We start from the raw sequence: 13,143 nt of genomic DNA, 5'->3' as shown, positions 1-13,143 counted from the left end.
CTCAGAAACCCACAGGGATAGTTCTACTGTGTCCTAGAGTTGCTATGAGTCTGCCTCCACTCCCTGACAGTGAATTTGAGTGCTTGGTGTGGTGCCTGTGTTAACTGTCGGGTGGCTGTGAGTCAGAATCGGCCAGATGGCAGTGGGTTTGGGTTGGGTGATGAAGCTTAGACAAGTCCCAGGCAACCCCAGGAGGGGCAGCTTGCCTTCAGGAAGAGTGTGGTGGAAAGTACACTAATTAGGTTGAAGAATGTTGTTTATACAAAGAACTGGGAAGTTTCCAGGGCATCTACCAATAGTGGCCAATCAGACACCTTCTCTGATTTTTGATGGGAGTTGGGGTCCTGGTAGCTGTGACTCAGAGATCTGTGATCATGACTCACACCCCAACCATCATGCAGCCAGACAGTCAAATTCCCAGCACCAGTCCTGCCACCCTCCTTAACTCACAATGATGTGTGGATCCCAATTACAGGCCTTTCCTGGCTATCGTCCCACCTGCCACCAATCGTGATCTTGCGATGATTTCCCTGCTCTCTGCTGTGTACAGTGAACACCGGGGCTATGAGTCAGAGGCCCTGATTCCATGCATGCTGGTGGTTTCTCTCGTCAAGGATGATTCTCTTTGCTTGGTCTTTATTCCATTTAAGGTTTAATAAAAAGGGCTCTGCAGAATGTCTGGGGTCTTTTCCACCTTGCACACAACACAGGGCAAGGAGGATGAGTCTTAGAAAGCTCTGCCTCTGCTACCCACCAGTAGCTGCTCTTTGGGTCTCAGTTTACTCCTCTAGCCCCAAAGACCTGCCACTCTGTCTTCTGCACTTGGAAACCAGTTCTACACACTGTCATCTCCTCCACCGCCATCTTCTCCTTCATCACATCTTTGACTCGGTACTTAGGTGACAAATTCAGCTGAAGTCACAAATTACCTCTGGGTTTTACCTGTATTCTTCACTATATTCTCTCCATAGCCCCATGAGGGGAGGTTCTATTTTTACACCTCAGATGATGAGACTGAGTAACAGAGAGATTAAATAAGACGCCCAAGGCCACACAGTGAATGGGAAGAAGAACCAGAATCTAAACCCACACATTGCAGGAGGCTTCAACTAATGACCATCTCTGAAATCATCATACACTTTCTTTTGATGTACCTGGCACTAAATGAAGGAGCCTTGGTGGCACAGAGGTTACTTGATGGACTGCTAACCGCAAGGTCAGCAGTTTAAAGTCACCAAGGGCTCTGAGGGAGAATGGTGAAGGTTTCGGCTCCTATGAAAAACGTCCAGCCTCAGAAGCCCACAGATTCCGTCTTCTGGGTTGCTGTGAGTCAGAATTGGCTTGATGGCAGTGTGTTTGTGAGTTTTGATATGAAATTGAAGAAGGTCTCTTGGTATAAGGCCTCTTGTTGGGCTGCTAACTCAGTGATTCAACCACACCAGGCGTTCCTGGGGAGAAAGAAGAGGCTGTCTGCTCCTGTACTGGAAATCCACCGAAGTTCTCCTCTATCCCATTGGGTTGCTATGAGTCAGAACTGATTTGTTGGAACCTTAGCTCTCATGCCTGTGTATGTGGTTCCATTTGGAAGTCAGGATTTCTCTAGCATGTCAACAAGGGCCTACTGGCGTGGGGTGGGGCCTAGACTTAGGCACCTCTGAGTTTCAGAAGTTGCAGATCAGACACAGGAGGAAGCACAAATGCGGGGAAAGACCAAAGCTACGGATTCATGCATCCAGGCAACAGAACCTGGGGCCCGGATCTCTCCTCAGAGCCAGCTGTCCGAGCAACTTCCCCTTAACTCAGACTTGTTCCCGAGGAAGTACGATTGATGACAGCTGAAAGACACACAGAGACAATCAGTTGCATGGACTAACGAACCATGCAAGCAATCATCCGTCTCCAAGACCAGAAGTAGTAGATGGTGCCCAGCTTCCGCTACCAGCCGCTCTGAGAAGGATCACATTCTTCAGGCTCCTTTCACTTGGGGATGAAAAGGAGTACTGGACAATAAGTCAGGAGACCTGGATTGCCTGCACTTGACTTTCCAAGTCCACAGCTCATTTCAGGGGAAGAAGCACCTCAACATTTTTCTCACTTTCCCGTCCTCCACTGTAAGGGGTCTCCCAGCACTTGCTTGCCTACCTCCAATAACAGGCAGCTCACTCTCTAGCCCACCAGTCAGGAGAAGCTAAAAGTCCAGAATTGGGAGTCACTAAACTGTACTCTAATTCTTGGCCCCTAACTCTTCTGCACTCACTTGGATATCTTTACTAGGGTAGCATGCCTGCCTCCTAGAGTAATGAGACCAGTAGCCCAGATGATGGAGACAGGGCCTCGCACACAGCAGGGCCTTGGGCATGGAAGTTCAGTGAGGATCCAATTGCTTTGTAGCTCTGCTGGACTTTCTGTGAGCTCCTGACCCGAACTACGGCCCAGCCCTGCATCCTCAGCAGGCTTTTCAACACTGCCCATATTCCACTTCTGGGCCCATCCTGAGGCTTGCCTTCCAGACATCCCTCCCTCCATGTGCAAATATTTAAACAGTAAGAAAGGAGGATTGATTTCATGTCAGAATCGGGGCAGGCGGGTGCTGAACAGGGCACCCAGCAGGACAATCCAGGCCAAGCCAGAAGGGGCCTCCTCAGACACATGCCTTCCTCCTCTGCTTACACCTGGCACCTGTGCATGCCTAGGTACCCACCAACTGCCCACCTTGAAATGCTCCTGCCAACCCAAACCCAAGTTCACCGTTGCTGTTGAATCTGATGTCTCCTCAGCATGCCTCGTGGGGTCTGCTTGGCCACCTTCTTTATGGGAAAAGATCACCAGGCCTTTCTTCAGCAGCACCACTGGGTGGGTTCAACCGCTGCCTTCCTGTCAGTAGTGGCGCGCGCACGGTGTGCACCCCTCAGGAGTGCTGAGCCTCCCCTTCTTCCTGCCTCCTTCCTCAAACTGGTGTTTGGGCTTCTCCAAAAGGAATGAGGCCCCCAGCGGGCAGGGGCGGATTCTGGAAAGTGGATCCACAGGGCCCCAAACAACAAGAAACAAGCCGGTGGCACAAGTGAGAGTCAGCCCCTAAGTTCAAATGCCAGCTCTGCCCAAGGCTGAGACCTTGCTTTCCTCCACTGCGAAATGGGGGTGATGCCAGGACCGCCTCCTGGGGCTGCGGTATGAAGCTGCAAGGAACGCGGCACAGCAGACCCTGAGTGTGGGGCCGAGCGGCATGAGGGCTGGGGATGGGTAGGCCCTAGACAGCTATGCAGTCCCCTCCATTCAGGGGCCAGCTCCAACACCATCCCCTCAGAGGACAACCCTCACCCCTGTCTAAAGCACCTCCTGGATGTCGCCCTATGCTTCCTGACACAGGAGCCTGCGGGAGCTTCGGCTGCAGTAAAAATATGCCCGCGACTTCTCTTTTACCCTGCAAGGCAGTCATGCACCTGGCAGGGAAAGCAAATGCCTTGAACAAATGCTCACTGCCAGCCTGGCTCCAGTTAATGGTTTACCAGCTGGCTATAAATAGGCATCAGGCATTGTTCCTGAACAGTCTGAGGGCCTGACAAGAGGGAGCAGGGCCGGGAATAGGCCTCTGGCCAGCTCAGGTGCCCCAGATGCCCCCCGAGGAGGCTCTGCCCAGGCCCTGACGCAGGTCCCTCCGCTGACACCCCACGCACAGGTATGCAGGAGACAATACACTGTTCAGGCTAACCAGCATGCCTGGTTTACAGCCAACACCCTGGACGGAGACTGCTGATGCTCTACCCTGCCCACCGCTCGGGGCTGGTCTCCCTGGCAACACGCGGGCCTGCGGACAGCAAAACCAAGCGGATACTGGACCTCCTGGTACAGAAGGGGGTGCCCCACCTGGAGGGGTCTGAGCACTGCAAGAAAGGAAGATATTGGGGGGGGGCGAAGTCCCAGCGGGTTTCTCAAATCACACACCACTTTCATCTTTCAAAGGAGCCCTGGTGGCAGTGATTACACATTGGGCCCAAGGTCAGGAGTTCAAAACTGTTGGAAAGGGGGAACCGATTACAAGGATCTACATGTGACCTCCTCCCTGGGGGACGGACAACAGAGAAGGGGGTGAAGGGAGACTCCGGATAGGGCAAGATATGACAAAATAATAATCTATAAATTATCAAGAGCTCATGAGGGAGGGGGGAGCGGGGAGGGAGGGGAAAGAGGTCCTGATGCAAAGGGCTTAAGTGGACTGAGCAAATGCTTTGAAAATGATTAGGGCAAAGAATGTACACATGTGCTTTATACAATTGATGTATGTATATGTGTGGGTTGTGATAAGAGTAGCATGAGCCCCTAATAAAATGTTTAAAAAAAACAGGAGGCTTTCTACTCCCATAAAGAATTACAGTATTGGAAACCAGGGTAGTTCTACCCTGTCCTCTCAAGGCGTGATGAGTCAGAATTGACTCGCCGACAGTGAGTTGGAGTCTCTAAGGCAACCAGTCGCACGTGCTTAAGGGCCGGGTTACATCCCAGCTCTGCCTTCTTACCTTCTATGTGGCCTTGGGCAAGGCACTTGGCTTTTCTGTGCCCGAATTTCCTCATTTATAAACGATAGGGGGATTCATGTTCTTCCCAGGGTGTCTGATAACACGATGAGGCCAGCCAGAGAAAATGCTCAGCACATGCTGTTTTTGTTGTTGTGATTTGTTTGCTTTGCTTTTTAATGAAGCCTTTGGGCTGCTAACCACAAGGTCAGCAGTTCAAAACCACCAGCTATTCCTCAGGAGAAACACGAGGCTTTCTGTTCATAAACAGTCACAATCTTGAAAACTCACAGGGGCAATTCTACCCGGCCCTTTCGAGTCACTAGGAGTCAGAACTGACTTGGTGGCAGTGGGTGCGATGTGGTTGATCTCCCAAAGGAGCCCCGGTCGACTGCTCAAGTGAAGGTCAGTGGTTCCGCAGCACTCAGCAGAAGAGGAGTCTGTCTGCTTCCACCCAAGAAGCACAGTCTGAGAAACCCCGTCAAGCAGCAGGACTCTCCTAGAGAGCTGCACTGAGTCAAGATGGAATCGGAGGCAGTGGGGACTCAACATCGGGGTAGGGGTGGCTACAATTTCCACCCAGAGATATGAAACCCCAGCAAAGAGCCAGACAGATGTTTCTGCTTTGGCTCCATGACCTGAAGTCCTTGCTTCACTTCCTTGTACGCTGCCGCTGCCACCACCCCAATTCACTGCCCACCCTGCAAACTGAGTTGTCCCACTATAATAGAAGGGAGTAAAAAAACAAAAAAAGACAAAACAGACAAAGAGAAGGGAGTTCATGGTCACCCAGCTCACAGCCCTCCTTGGCTATCAGCTTACTAATAAGACAGGGAGGGGGCTTCCCAGGGAGGGGGCTTCCCCTGGCCACAAGCCCCTCACCATCCCCGCCTAGTTGCTCTCTCCTCCTCTCCCTCCCCCCAGTTCACAGCATCCCCAGGCTCACTGGCCTCTGGCTCCTCCACCAGGAACTCCCTCCTTCTAGAGGTCTACATGGCTCCCTCTCTCCCTCCCTGCAGGTCGCTGATCCAACTTCAAGCTTCCTGGAATACCTTCCAGGGGTCAGGGCTGCCTCTCTAGCTGTCGCTGTCGGGGGAGGGGGGCCCCACAGTTGTCATGTAGGCTATGATCTTCAGGGGAGCAGATGGCCACGCCCTTTCTGTCGTGGAGGGGCTGGCGGTGGGGGGGGGGTGTTCCAACAGCTGACCTCTCCAGGAGTAGCCGAATGTGTTCATCTTTGTGCCAGTAGGTTCCTCTCATGTACATTTCCTACTGTACCCCGTCTCCTCCGAACCAGACTACGCGGAGGGAGGCCTGAGTTGGGAGGCTGGGCTGACTTAGTCTGCAGTTCAAGAACGGTATCTGCCATGCAGGAGAGGCTCCGAACGAACGTGTTTGTGGAAAGAGAGAAGAGAGGGAGGGAGAAGAGAAAGAGCAGGAGGGAGGGAAGGAGAGAGGAAAGACACTCATTTCCTTCTGAGAGCTGCGAGCCAAGAGCTGCCCTGCCTCTTCCGAGGAGAGGTTCTGACGCACAGCTCACACCCAGGCCCCTATCAGCCACCGTCTATAGCTTCAAGGAGGACCAAGGTATACCTGGCCCACGCCATGGTCTTTGCATTTGCATACCAAAGCAGGACCATAAATAAGGAAGGGCAGAGACAGAAGGCTCCTGGGAAGGGTGACTTGGTCTGGCGTCCTTTGGCTGTGTCATAAGGAGGGACCATGCCCTGGGGAAGAACCTCATGCTTTGGTAGAGGAGCAAGGAACAAGAGGCAGACCCTCAGCATGGACGGACACACTGGCTGCAGCACCTGGCTCAAACGTAAGAACTAGGTTGAGGACAGGGCGAGACAGCGGGCCCCTATCAACTGGAATTGACTCAGTGGCACCTCCCAAGAACACACTGACTCATGGTGGTCCCCGTGTCAGAGTGGAACTGCACCCCACAAGGTCCTCAGTGGCTGTGACACTTTAGAAGTGATTACCAGGCCTTTCTTCTGCGGGATCCTCCATGGATTTGAACCACCAACCTTTTGGGTAGCAGCTGAGTTCTTGATTATTTGATCACCGAGAGCTCTCTACAAATAGCGACGATCATCACTATTACTATGTTGTCTCTCTTGTTCCCTGCCTCCCCGTTTTGTGGGGGTGAAAACGGGACATTCAGAGGAAGCCTTGCCCCAATGACAGCACAAGAAGCTCTGCCTCCTGTCCCTTTGGACCCCAAATATACAAGGAGCCCTGGTGGTGTCATGGTTCTGTGTCAAGCTGTGAAGCTCATGTTCTGCAGTTCAAAACCACCAGCAGCTTCATGGAAGAAAGATTGAGCTTTCAACTCCCATAAACAGTTACTGTCTCAGAAACCCGCAGGGGGTCTCTCTGAGTCAGCATTTTACACACACACAGGAAGGGAAAAGGGCAAGGGGTTCCTCTGGAACTTGCCAGCAAAGTGAAGGGCCAGAGAAGGGGGCAGAGCGGGGCAGGGTCTGCCCCGGCAGGTTGAAGCAGGCTTCTTCCCTTCTAACAGCAGTGACGTGCTGTGGTGTAGGCAGAAAGTCCTGTGTGCTTCAAGATGCTCACCAGCATCTCCCTGGATGCCAGCTGCACCACCAGCTGCAGACACGACCAACACCATCTGCAGACACACCAATTGGACACTGCCCTGGGGCTAAGGCTGCCAGAGTTAGCAATCCATGAATGAACGAGCTGCTGCGAGGACTCCAGCCTGCAGGACCCCCGTGTGTTCGCGTAGAAAAGAGCTGGCTGCCCACGGCGGTCAGCGACTGGTTGTTTAGAAGGTATTTCTGGAAGGGCTCATACTTCAACCTCCTTTAGTAGCTAACCCTTTCCACAGCCCACCTCCACCTGCTTATCCGAGGCAGCTATTGTTAGGTTTCCCAGAGTCAATTCTCATAGCCGACCCTTTACTGTAGGGTCCATTGGACTCACAATGACCCTACGGGGCATAGTAGAACTGCCCATGGGGTTTCTAAGGCTGTAATCTCTACCACAAGGTTAGCAGTTCAAACCCACCAGCCGCTCCAAGGGATTAAGATGAGGCTATCAAGATGAACAGCCTCAGAAACCCAACCCTGAGGTTGGTATGAGTCAGATCTGACTCGGTGGCCGTGGGTTTAGTTTGGAATCTTTACAGAGCACCCAGTGCCGTACCACGTTAAGGGCTGGGCTGCTAACAGGAAAACCTGCCATTAGAACGCACCGGCCTTTGGAGAAACATGAGGCAGCCGGCTTTTGTATACAGATGACCTTGGACCCGCTGCTGCAGCTGTTGTGACTTGGTTAACTCATAGCGAGCGGTGGTGGAGCGAAACACTGCCGGGTCCTGCGTCATCCTCCCAGTTGTTATGCCATTGTGACAGTCATCTGTCAATCCGTCTCACTGAGGGCCTTTCTCTTTTTCGCCTCCTCTGCTTTACTGAGCATGATGTCCTTTCGTGAAAACCTAGAGGCTGAACTGCTCTGTCTTCTAGGGTTACTAAGCATCGGCCTCAGTTTGATGGCAGTGGGTTTGAGCTCAAAGTCATCTCTCTCCCGCAGAGTGGCTGGTGGGTTGAAACCACCAACCTTTCGGTGACTGTGCCACCGGGGCTCCTTATCAATGCTCATACTCAGGAAGCACTTGGGGTTTATCCACAATTCAAATGTATCAGAATGGTCTGTATGTCAACGGGGGTGGGGGGGCAAACTCGCAGCCCCCCCATCACTGATGAAGAGCCACTGGGTTAGAGCAAAACTCACAAAAACAGAAGATGTGGGGTACAGCTGGGACATCAATCTTTACCCCCTCAACCATTTTAGCACATCCCTGGTCTCCCCACTTCTCCCTGCCCTGCCCCAGGAACTGGGGAGCTCAGAGACACACCCCTAGATCAGAAGCTGTGGGGTTCACCCTGAGGCCGCCCTCCTCCCCAGGATCTGCCTCAACTCCTGCCTTCCCCAGGGCCTCTTCTCCCAGGACCCACTGCTTCTCCCCCGCCCCCCAGGCCCCCACCCTCCATGAAAAGGCTTCCCAGGCGGAGCCCTGGAGGCTGGAAAACAAGACAGTCACTTTGCTTCCGTTATTAGCCTGCTGTCACGTGGCTCCTTTGGTGGCAGTAGTCATGGCAACAGGAAGCCAGTCCTCCCCCCCCCCCCTCTGCTCACAGAACCAAAACAAAATTAATGGGTGGGGGTGGGGGGTGAGAGAAGGGAGAGGGCAGGATGGAATTAGTGGGATTTATGTGGAGGAACTCACGAGGAGGCCACCGTGTGCCCAGCTTGTCTCTGCTGGCACTGGGGCGACAGGGGAAAAATAAAGCACTTGCCGTGAAGAGGTGAGGCAGACCAAGTAAGTGTTTTCTTGTGCAGCATCCTGCCAGATGCAGCATCTCCATGGAGTCCAGGCGAAGGCAAAAAGATGCTCGCTGGAGAGCATGCCATTTCAGCGCCACCCATGGCTAACCATGCCCCTCTCCTAACCATGCCCTCACTCCTGTGCTCTGGCTTCCAGAACACAGCCGTCTGCCAGGCGGCTCCTCCTCGTTCTCTGTCTGTTCCAGCCAGAGCCACCAAGACTTCCCCTCCTGTCGCATCAAACCAACCCAACCAAACCGGCCAGGCCACGTGGAGACTGCTCCTAAGGGTTGGTTTGCCCGTCACCTTTATAGAAGGGACTCTGGGTGGCACCAACCTGAAGCCTCCAGTGACTAACGGACAGGTCTGGCAATTCAAACCTACCCAGTCCTGCTGCCGAAGACCTGGGGATGTGTTCTTGTAAAGGTATGAGCTGAGAGATGCCCTGTGGGTCTGTTCTGCCCCTCACGTGGGGTCACTGTCACGGCAATGGCACTGACCAACTTGAAACAGCAGTGACAAGGGCAGAAGCAGGTGGCCAGGCCTTTGTTGCATGGCACCGTTGAGTGAGTTTGAAACTCCAAATTCTGGGTTGGGAGCCAACCTGCTTGCCCCATCACTCAGCTTTCAAAGATGCCGTCCCCAAGCCAGGAGGGGTTTACCCTCCTCCTACCATCTCCTACCCTATCCTGTAGAAAGTTCCTTAAACATCACTTCCTAGGGAAGCCCTACCTGGGGCCCTGCACATGGTTAATTAGTATCTCCCTGGGCTGGGGGTCTTCCGGACACACCTCTGGGCACCATCTGTAATTCTATATCCACTGCTTGGACTATCTGCCAGGCTCTGTGTGTCCCCCACCCCCACGGGACTGCCAGCCGGGAAGGGCAGGACTGGGCCTGTTTTGTCCGCTGCCGCCTGCACGGGGCCCTGCACAGCATCCGGCACAGCCAACCCAGGGCTAATGGTGCCTTGGTGTAAGGACCTCGTTCTTCACGGTGCTTCAACAGACAGGGCCAGGCCCAGGTCAGTGCCCCGGCTCCACATCCTCTGCTGGCCTCGGGGTTACAGGGGCTCGAGCTGAAGCAGCTTTCCAAGCTGCCTACCTTGCCCAAAGAGGCTGATGGCTAAGTCAGCCGTTCTGGAAAGAAGTGAATGGCAGGGATTGCGGTGTGTGTGGTGGTGACCGGTAGGGACCCAGCTACATTGATCCAAGAGTAACAGAAGGAAGAACCTACTTCTAGACTCCCCTGCCTCTGGATATGGGTCTCTGACATGGAGAAATGCCCCTCACGGGAAAAGAGAGGAGGCGAATGGGTTGGGGCCAGTAGGCAGGGGCAAGAGTTTGTTGCCACTGGAGCCGCCATGCCCTCAGGAGTTTATGATCATCCTCTCTGGCTCCATGTCCTTGACTTGGACAACAGAAGTCATCCCCAGTGGGGATGGTGAGAATCAGCCCGGATATGCACAGACATGGATGTCCTACTGGACAGGGGTGCGTGTGTGTGTGCGTGTGTGTGTGTAAAGGTTTGGTTAAGAAGCCCTGCTATCAGTTTGGCATTGAGCTGCTAAACCCAAGTTGGGTGGTTCAAACCCCCCACCCGCTCCTCGGGAGAAAGATAGGACGGTCTGCTCCCATAAAGCTGAACGTCTTGGAAACCACAAGGAACAGCTCTACTGTGTCCTCTAGCACTACTCAGAGCTGGGATCCCCTTGGTGGCAGTGGGGTTTTAAAAGCTTGACTATGCTCCAGACCAACCAGGGAGTGAAGCCCGGTCCTGCCCCTTGTTGGCTGTGTGCTTTTGGGCAAGTCACTTTCCTTCTTTCTGCCTCAGTGTTCTTATCTGTAAAATGGGAGCCCTCTCGGCCTCCTGAGGTTGTTCATGTGCGCAGGACATGATGCACTGCTGCCCGCCCCCACATACAGCAGGTGACAGAAGCTCCAATGAATAACTAACGTGACTTGCCCAGGAAAAGCAGAATGGAAACAGTCACCAGCCTGCCATGGCGAGCCTGCCTGCCTGCTGTACTGAAAGTTAAACAGGCACTGAAGGCCTCCAGTTTAATGGGGCCCCTTCCCCGTCAAGTTCCACACAGGAGACAAGAGGTGCCTAGGAGCTGGAAACAGCTTCAGCCTGGAGGTAGGCAGACAGCTCACTTCTAAGCCCGAGGACAGGCCCAGGGCCCACAAACACACACACAGACTGACATGGATGGGACCCTCAGGGTGTCTGGTCCTGGGGAAGTTCCACCTGTGCATGGGGAAACAGAGTCTTGGCTTGAACTGGGCCACCCTTCTCCGGCAGCCTCCTCCCCAAGTGGATCATCATCACTTCTTCACACACAGAGGCTCCTGAGTGACCATGTCTATGGGCTGGGAGTGGGGGGCAGGGGGGCGGGGAGGGCCAGTGTACTTCATCGAGCTCCAGCTGGAAAATGAATCCCGGCAGCAGGATCTTCCCTGAAGGCTTTTGGGACCCATTCCCCACCCCCAACCCCCCCCCAGAAATGGGCACTATAGCATCGCAGGCCTGTGGGTCTGATTGGGAGGCGCGTCTAGACAAGCCTGGGCTGGGAGTCTTTCTGAGATCACTATGCTACCAACGGGATATGCTGCCCCCAGTATACATCCAGCTTGCCCCCTGAGGGCATGGCCCTCCATGGCACCAAGGACAGAGAGCCAGGGGCTCCTCAGTGCTCAGAGGCGCCACTAGAAGCAGAGGCTCCAGTTGAGGCATACACATGCATCTGTACACACGCATATGGGAAAGCAGGCAGAGGGACCAGGTTAATCTCTAAGATTCAATGCCTCCGTCTGAGCACTTAGAAGGCACAGAGACGATGTCGGTGTGGCAGTGAAGGGGTCCCAGCTGAGGTCTCCACAGGGAGGGCAACACTGAGACGCAATCACACACACATGCGTGCACCCCTGGGTCACGGCCTCACTCCTTCAAACACAGGCACAGACATCACAGATGCACACTCCCTCAACAGCCTTACGCACACGACACAGATACACTCTCTCACAGACACATGATCCCAGCCACGCTCACTTACACAGATACACACACTAACGCGCGCGCACACACATGATCACAGCCTCGTGAATCTCACGCATACCATTCAGACATCCCCAGACAAATACACAGACACTAGTACAGAAACACACAGGCCTGCCTTCACCCACACAGAGGTGAGCCTGCCCATGAACACCCACTCCCCCTCCCGGCCCCAAGGAATCCCCCTCCTCTCGCTCTGGGGGACCTTGTGGGTGGCTGCCCAGGGCTGACTTGTGGGTGGTCCTAAGGACGAAGGCTGGAGAATGTGGAGTAAGCAGAAGGTTAATTTCCCTCTTTCTCTCTCGGTTGCAGGGTCAGGCCCCCCCATGCCCATCCAGCCCTTCCCTGCTCAGCCCAGGCGCCCACGCCCTGATAGTCCGCCAGGTGCCTGTCACCCTGAAGGACCCTACTGGAAAGTCACAAGGGGCGATGGGGGAGGGGTCCTACCCAGGCCCATCCAGGGCATGCCCCAGGAGCGGCGCGGAGGGACGCCCACAGCTTCACCCCCATCCCACCCTCGCCAGTTTCGAGGTTAGATGCTCCCCGCGGGGAGGCCCCAGGAAGCACCCCCCTTCCCTGAGGGTCCCGGGTCCCGCCCCCGCCGAGCACCCACCTCCTTCTTGACGGTGCGCAGCAGCCTCTGCCGGGTGTCAGCTTCTGCGGGGCAGACGGAAGAGGGGTCAGTTAGGCGGCGAAGAGCTCGGGCTCGGCTGCCCTCCCGCCCCGGCCGCCCCCGGCTGCGTCCGCGCCCCTCACCCGCCGGGCCAGACGCCATGGCTCCGCGCTGCCTGCCTGCCTGCCTGCCCGGCGCTGCTGCAGCCTCGGCGGGGCGGGGCCGGGCCAGCGCCGGGCACGGTCCGGGTGCCCGACGTCAGGCCCGCCTCCGAGCGGCCCCCACCCCTCCGGAAGGCCGCCGCGGCTCCAGGAAGCCAGGAGCGCCTGCGCAGGATCCTGTGGGACCCCTCTCTCGCATCGCCCACCCCCACACAACGCTGACACAGAGCAGGAAAGGAGAGCACCCTCTATCGTCTGACGTTTGGCCGCCCCCTCCCCTCCCCACAACCTTCCCCCAGGGAAAAAAAAAAAAGCAAGCAAACACAACTCCACTGTCCTGAGAGCAATTCCGATTTCTGACTACCCCAGGACAGAGTAGAACTGCCCCTTAGGGTTTCTGAGGCTGCCGTTCTCTATGGAAGGAGACTGCCTGGCCTTTGTTTTGTGA

At 54.9% G+C, this 13,143-nt stretch overlaps 1 protein-coding gene across 3 annotated transcripts in view; it reads right to left on the bottom strand.

Annotated features, from left to right (window-relative positions):
* Nucleotides 1-12,788, bottom strand: part of SGSM1 (small G protein signaling modulator 1) — an 82,539-nt gene extending 69,751 nt beyond the window's left edge. The window contains exons 1-2 of one of the 3 annotated variants that reach the window (XM_075534483.1): nucleotides 12,678-12,788; nucleotides 12,535-12,578 (exon numbers count right to left, since the gene is read on the bottom strand). In XM_075534483.1, the coding sequence (XP_075390598.1) occupies nucleotides 12,535-12,578; nucleotides 12,678-12,696 (63 nt within the window). In that variant the 5' untranslated portion in view covers nucleotides 12,697-12,788. The remainder of the gene's footprint in view (nucleotides 1-12,534; nucleotides 12,579-12,677) is intronic. The other 2 variants (XM_075534481.1, XM_075534482.1) reach the window with 2 other exon arrangements.
* Nucleotides 12,789-13,143: the final 355 nt, after the last annotated feature.

This window comes from Tenrec ecaudatus, chromosome 16 (assembly GCF_050624435.1).
Source record: "Tenrec ecaudatus isolate mTenEca1 chromosome 16, mTenEca1.hap1, whole genome shotgun sequence".
Lineage (NCBI taxonomy): Eukaryota > Metazoa > Chordata > Mammalia > Afrosoricida > Tenrecidae > Tenrec > Tenrec ecaudatus.
The sequence above is the reverse complement of the archived record's forward strand: the minus strand, read 5'-3'. Positions and strand labels throughout refer to the sequence as shown.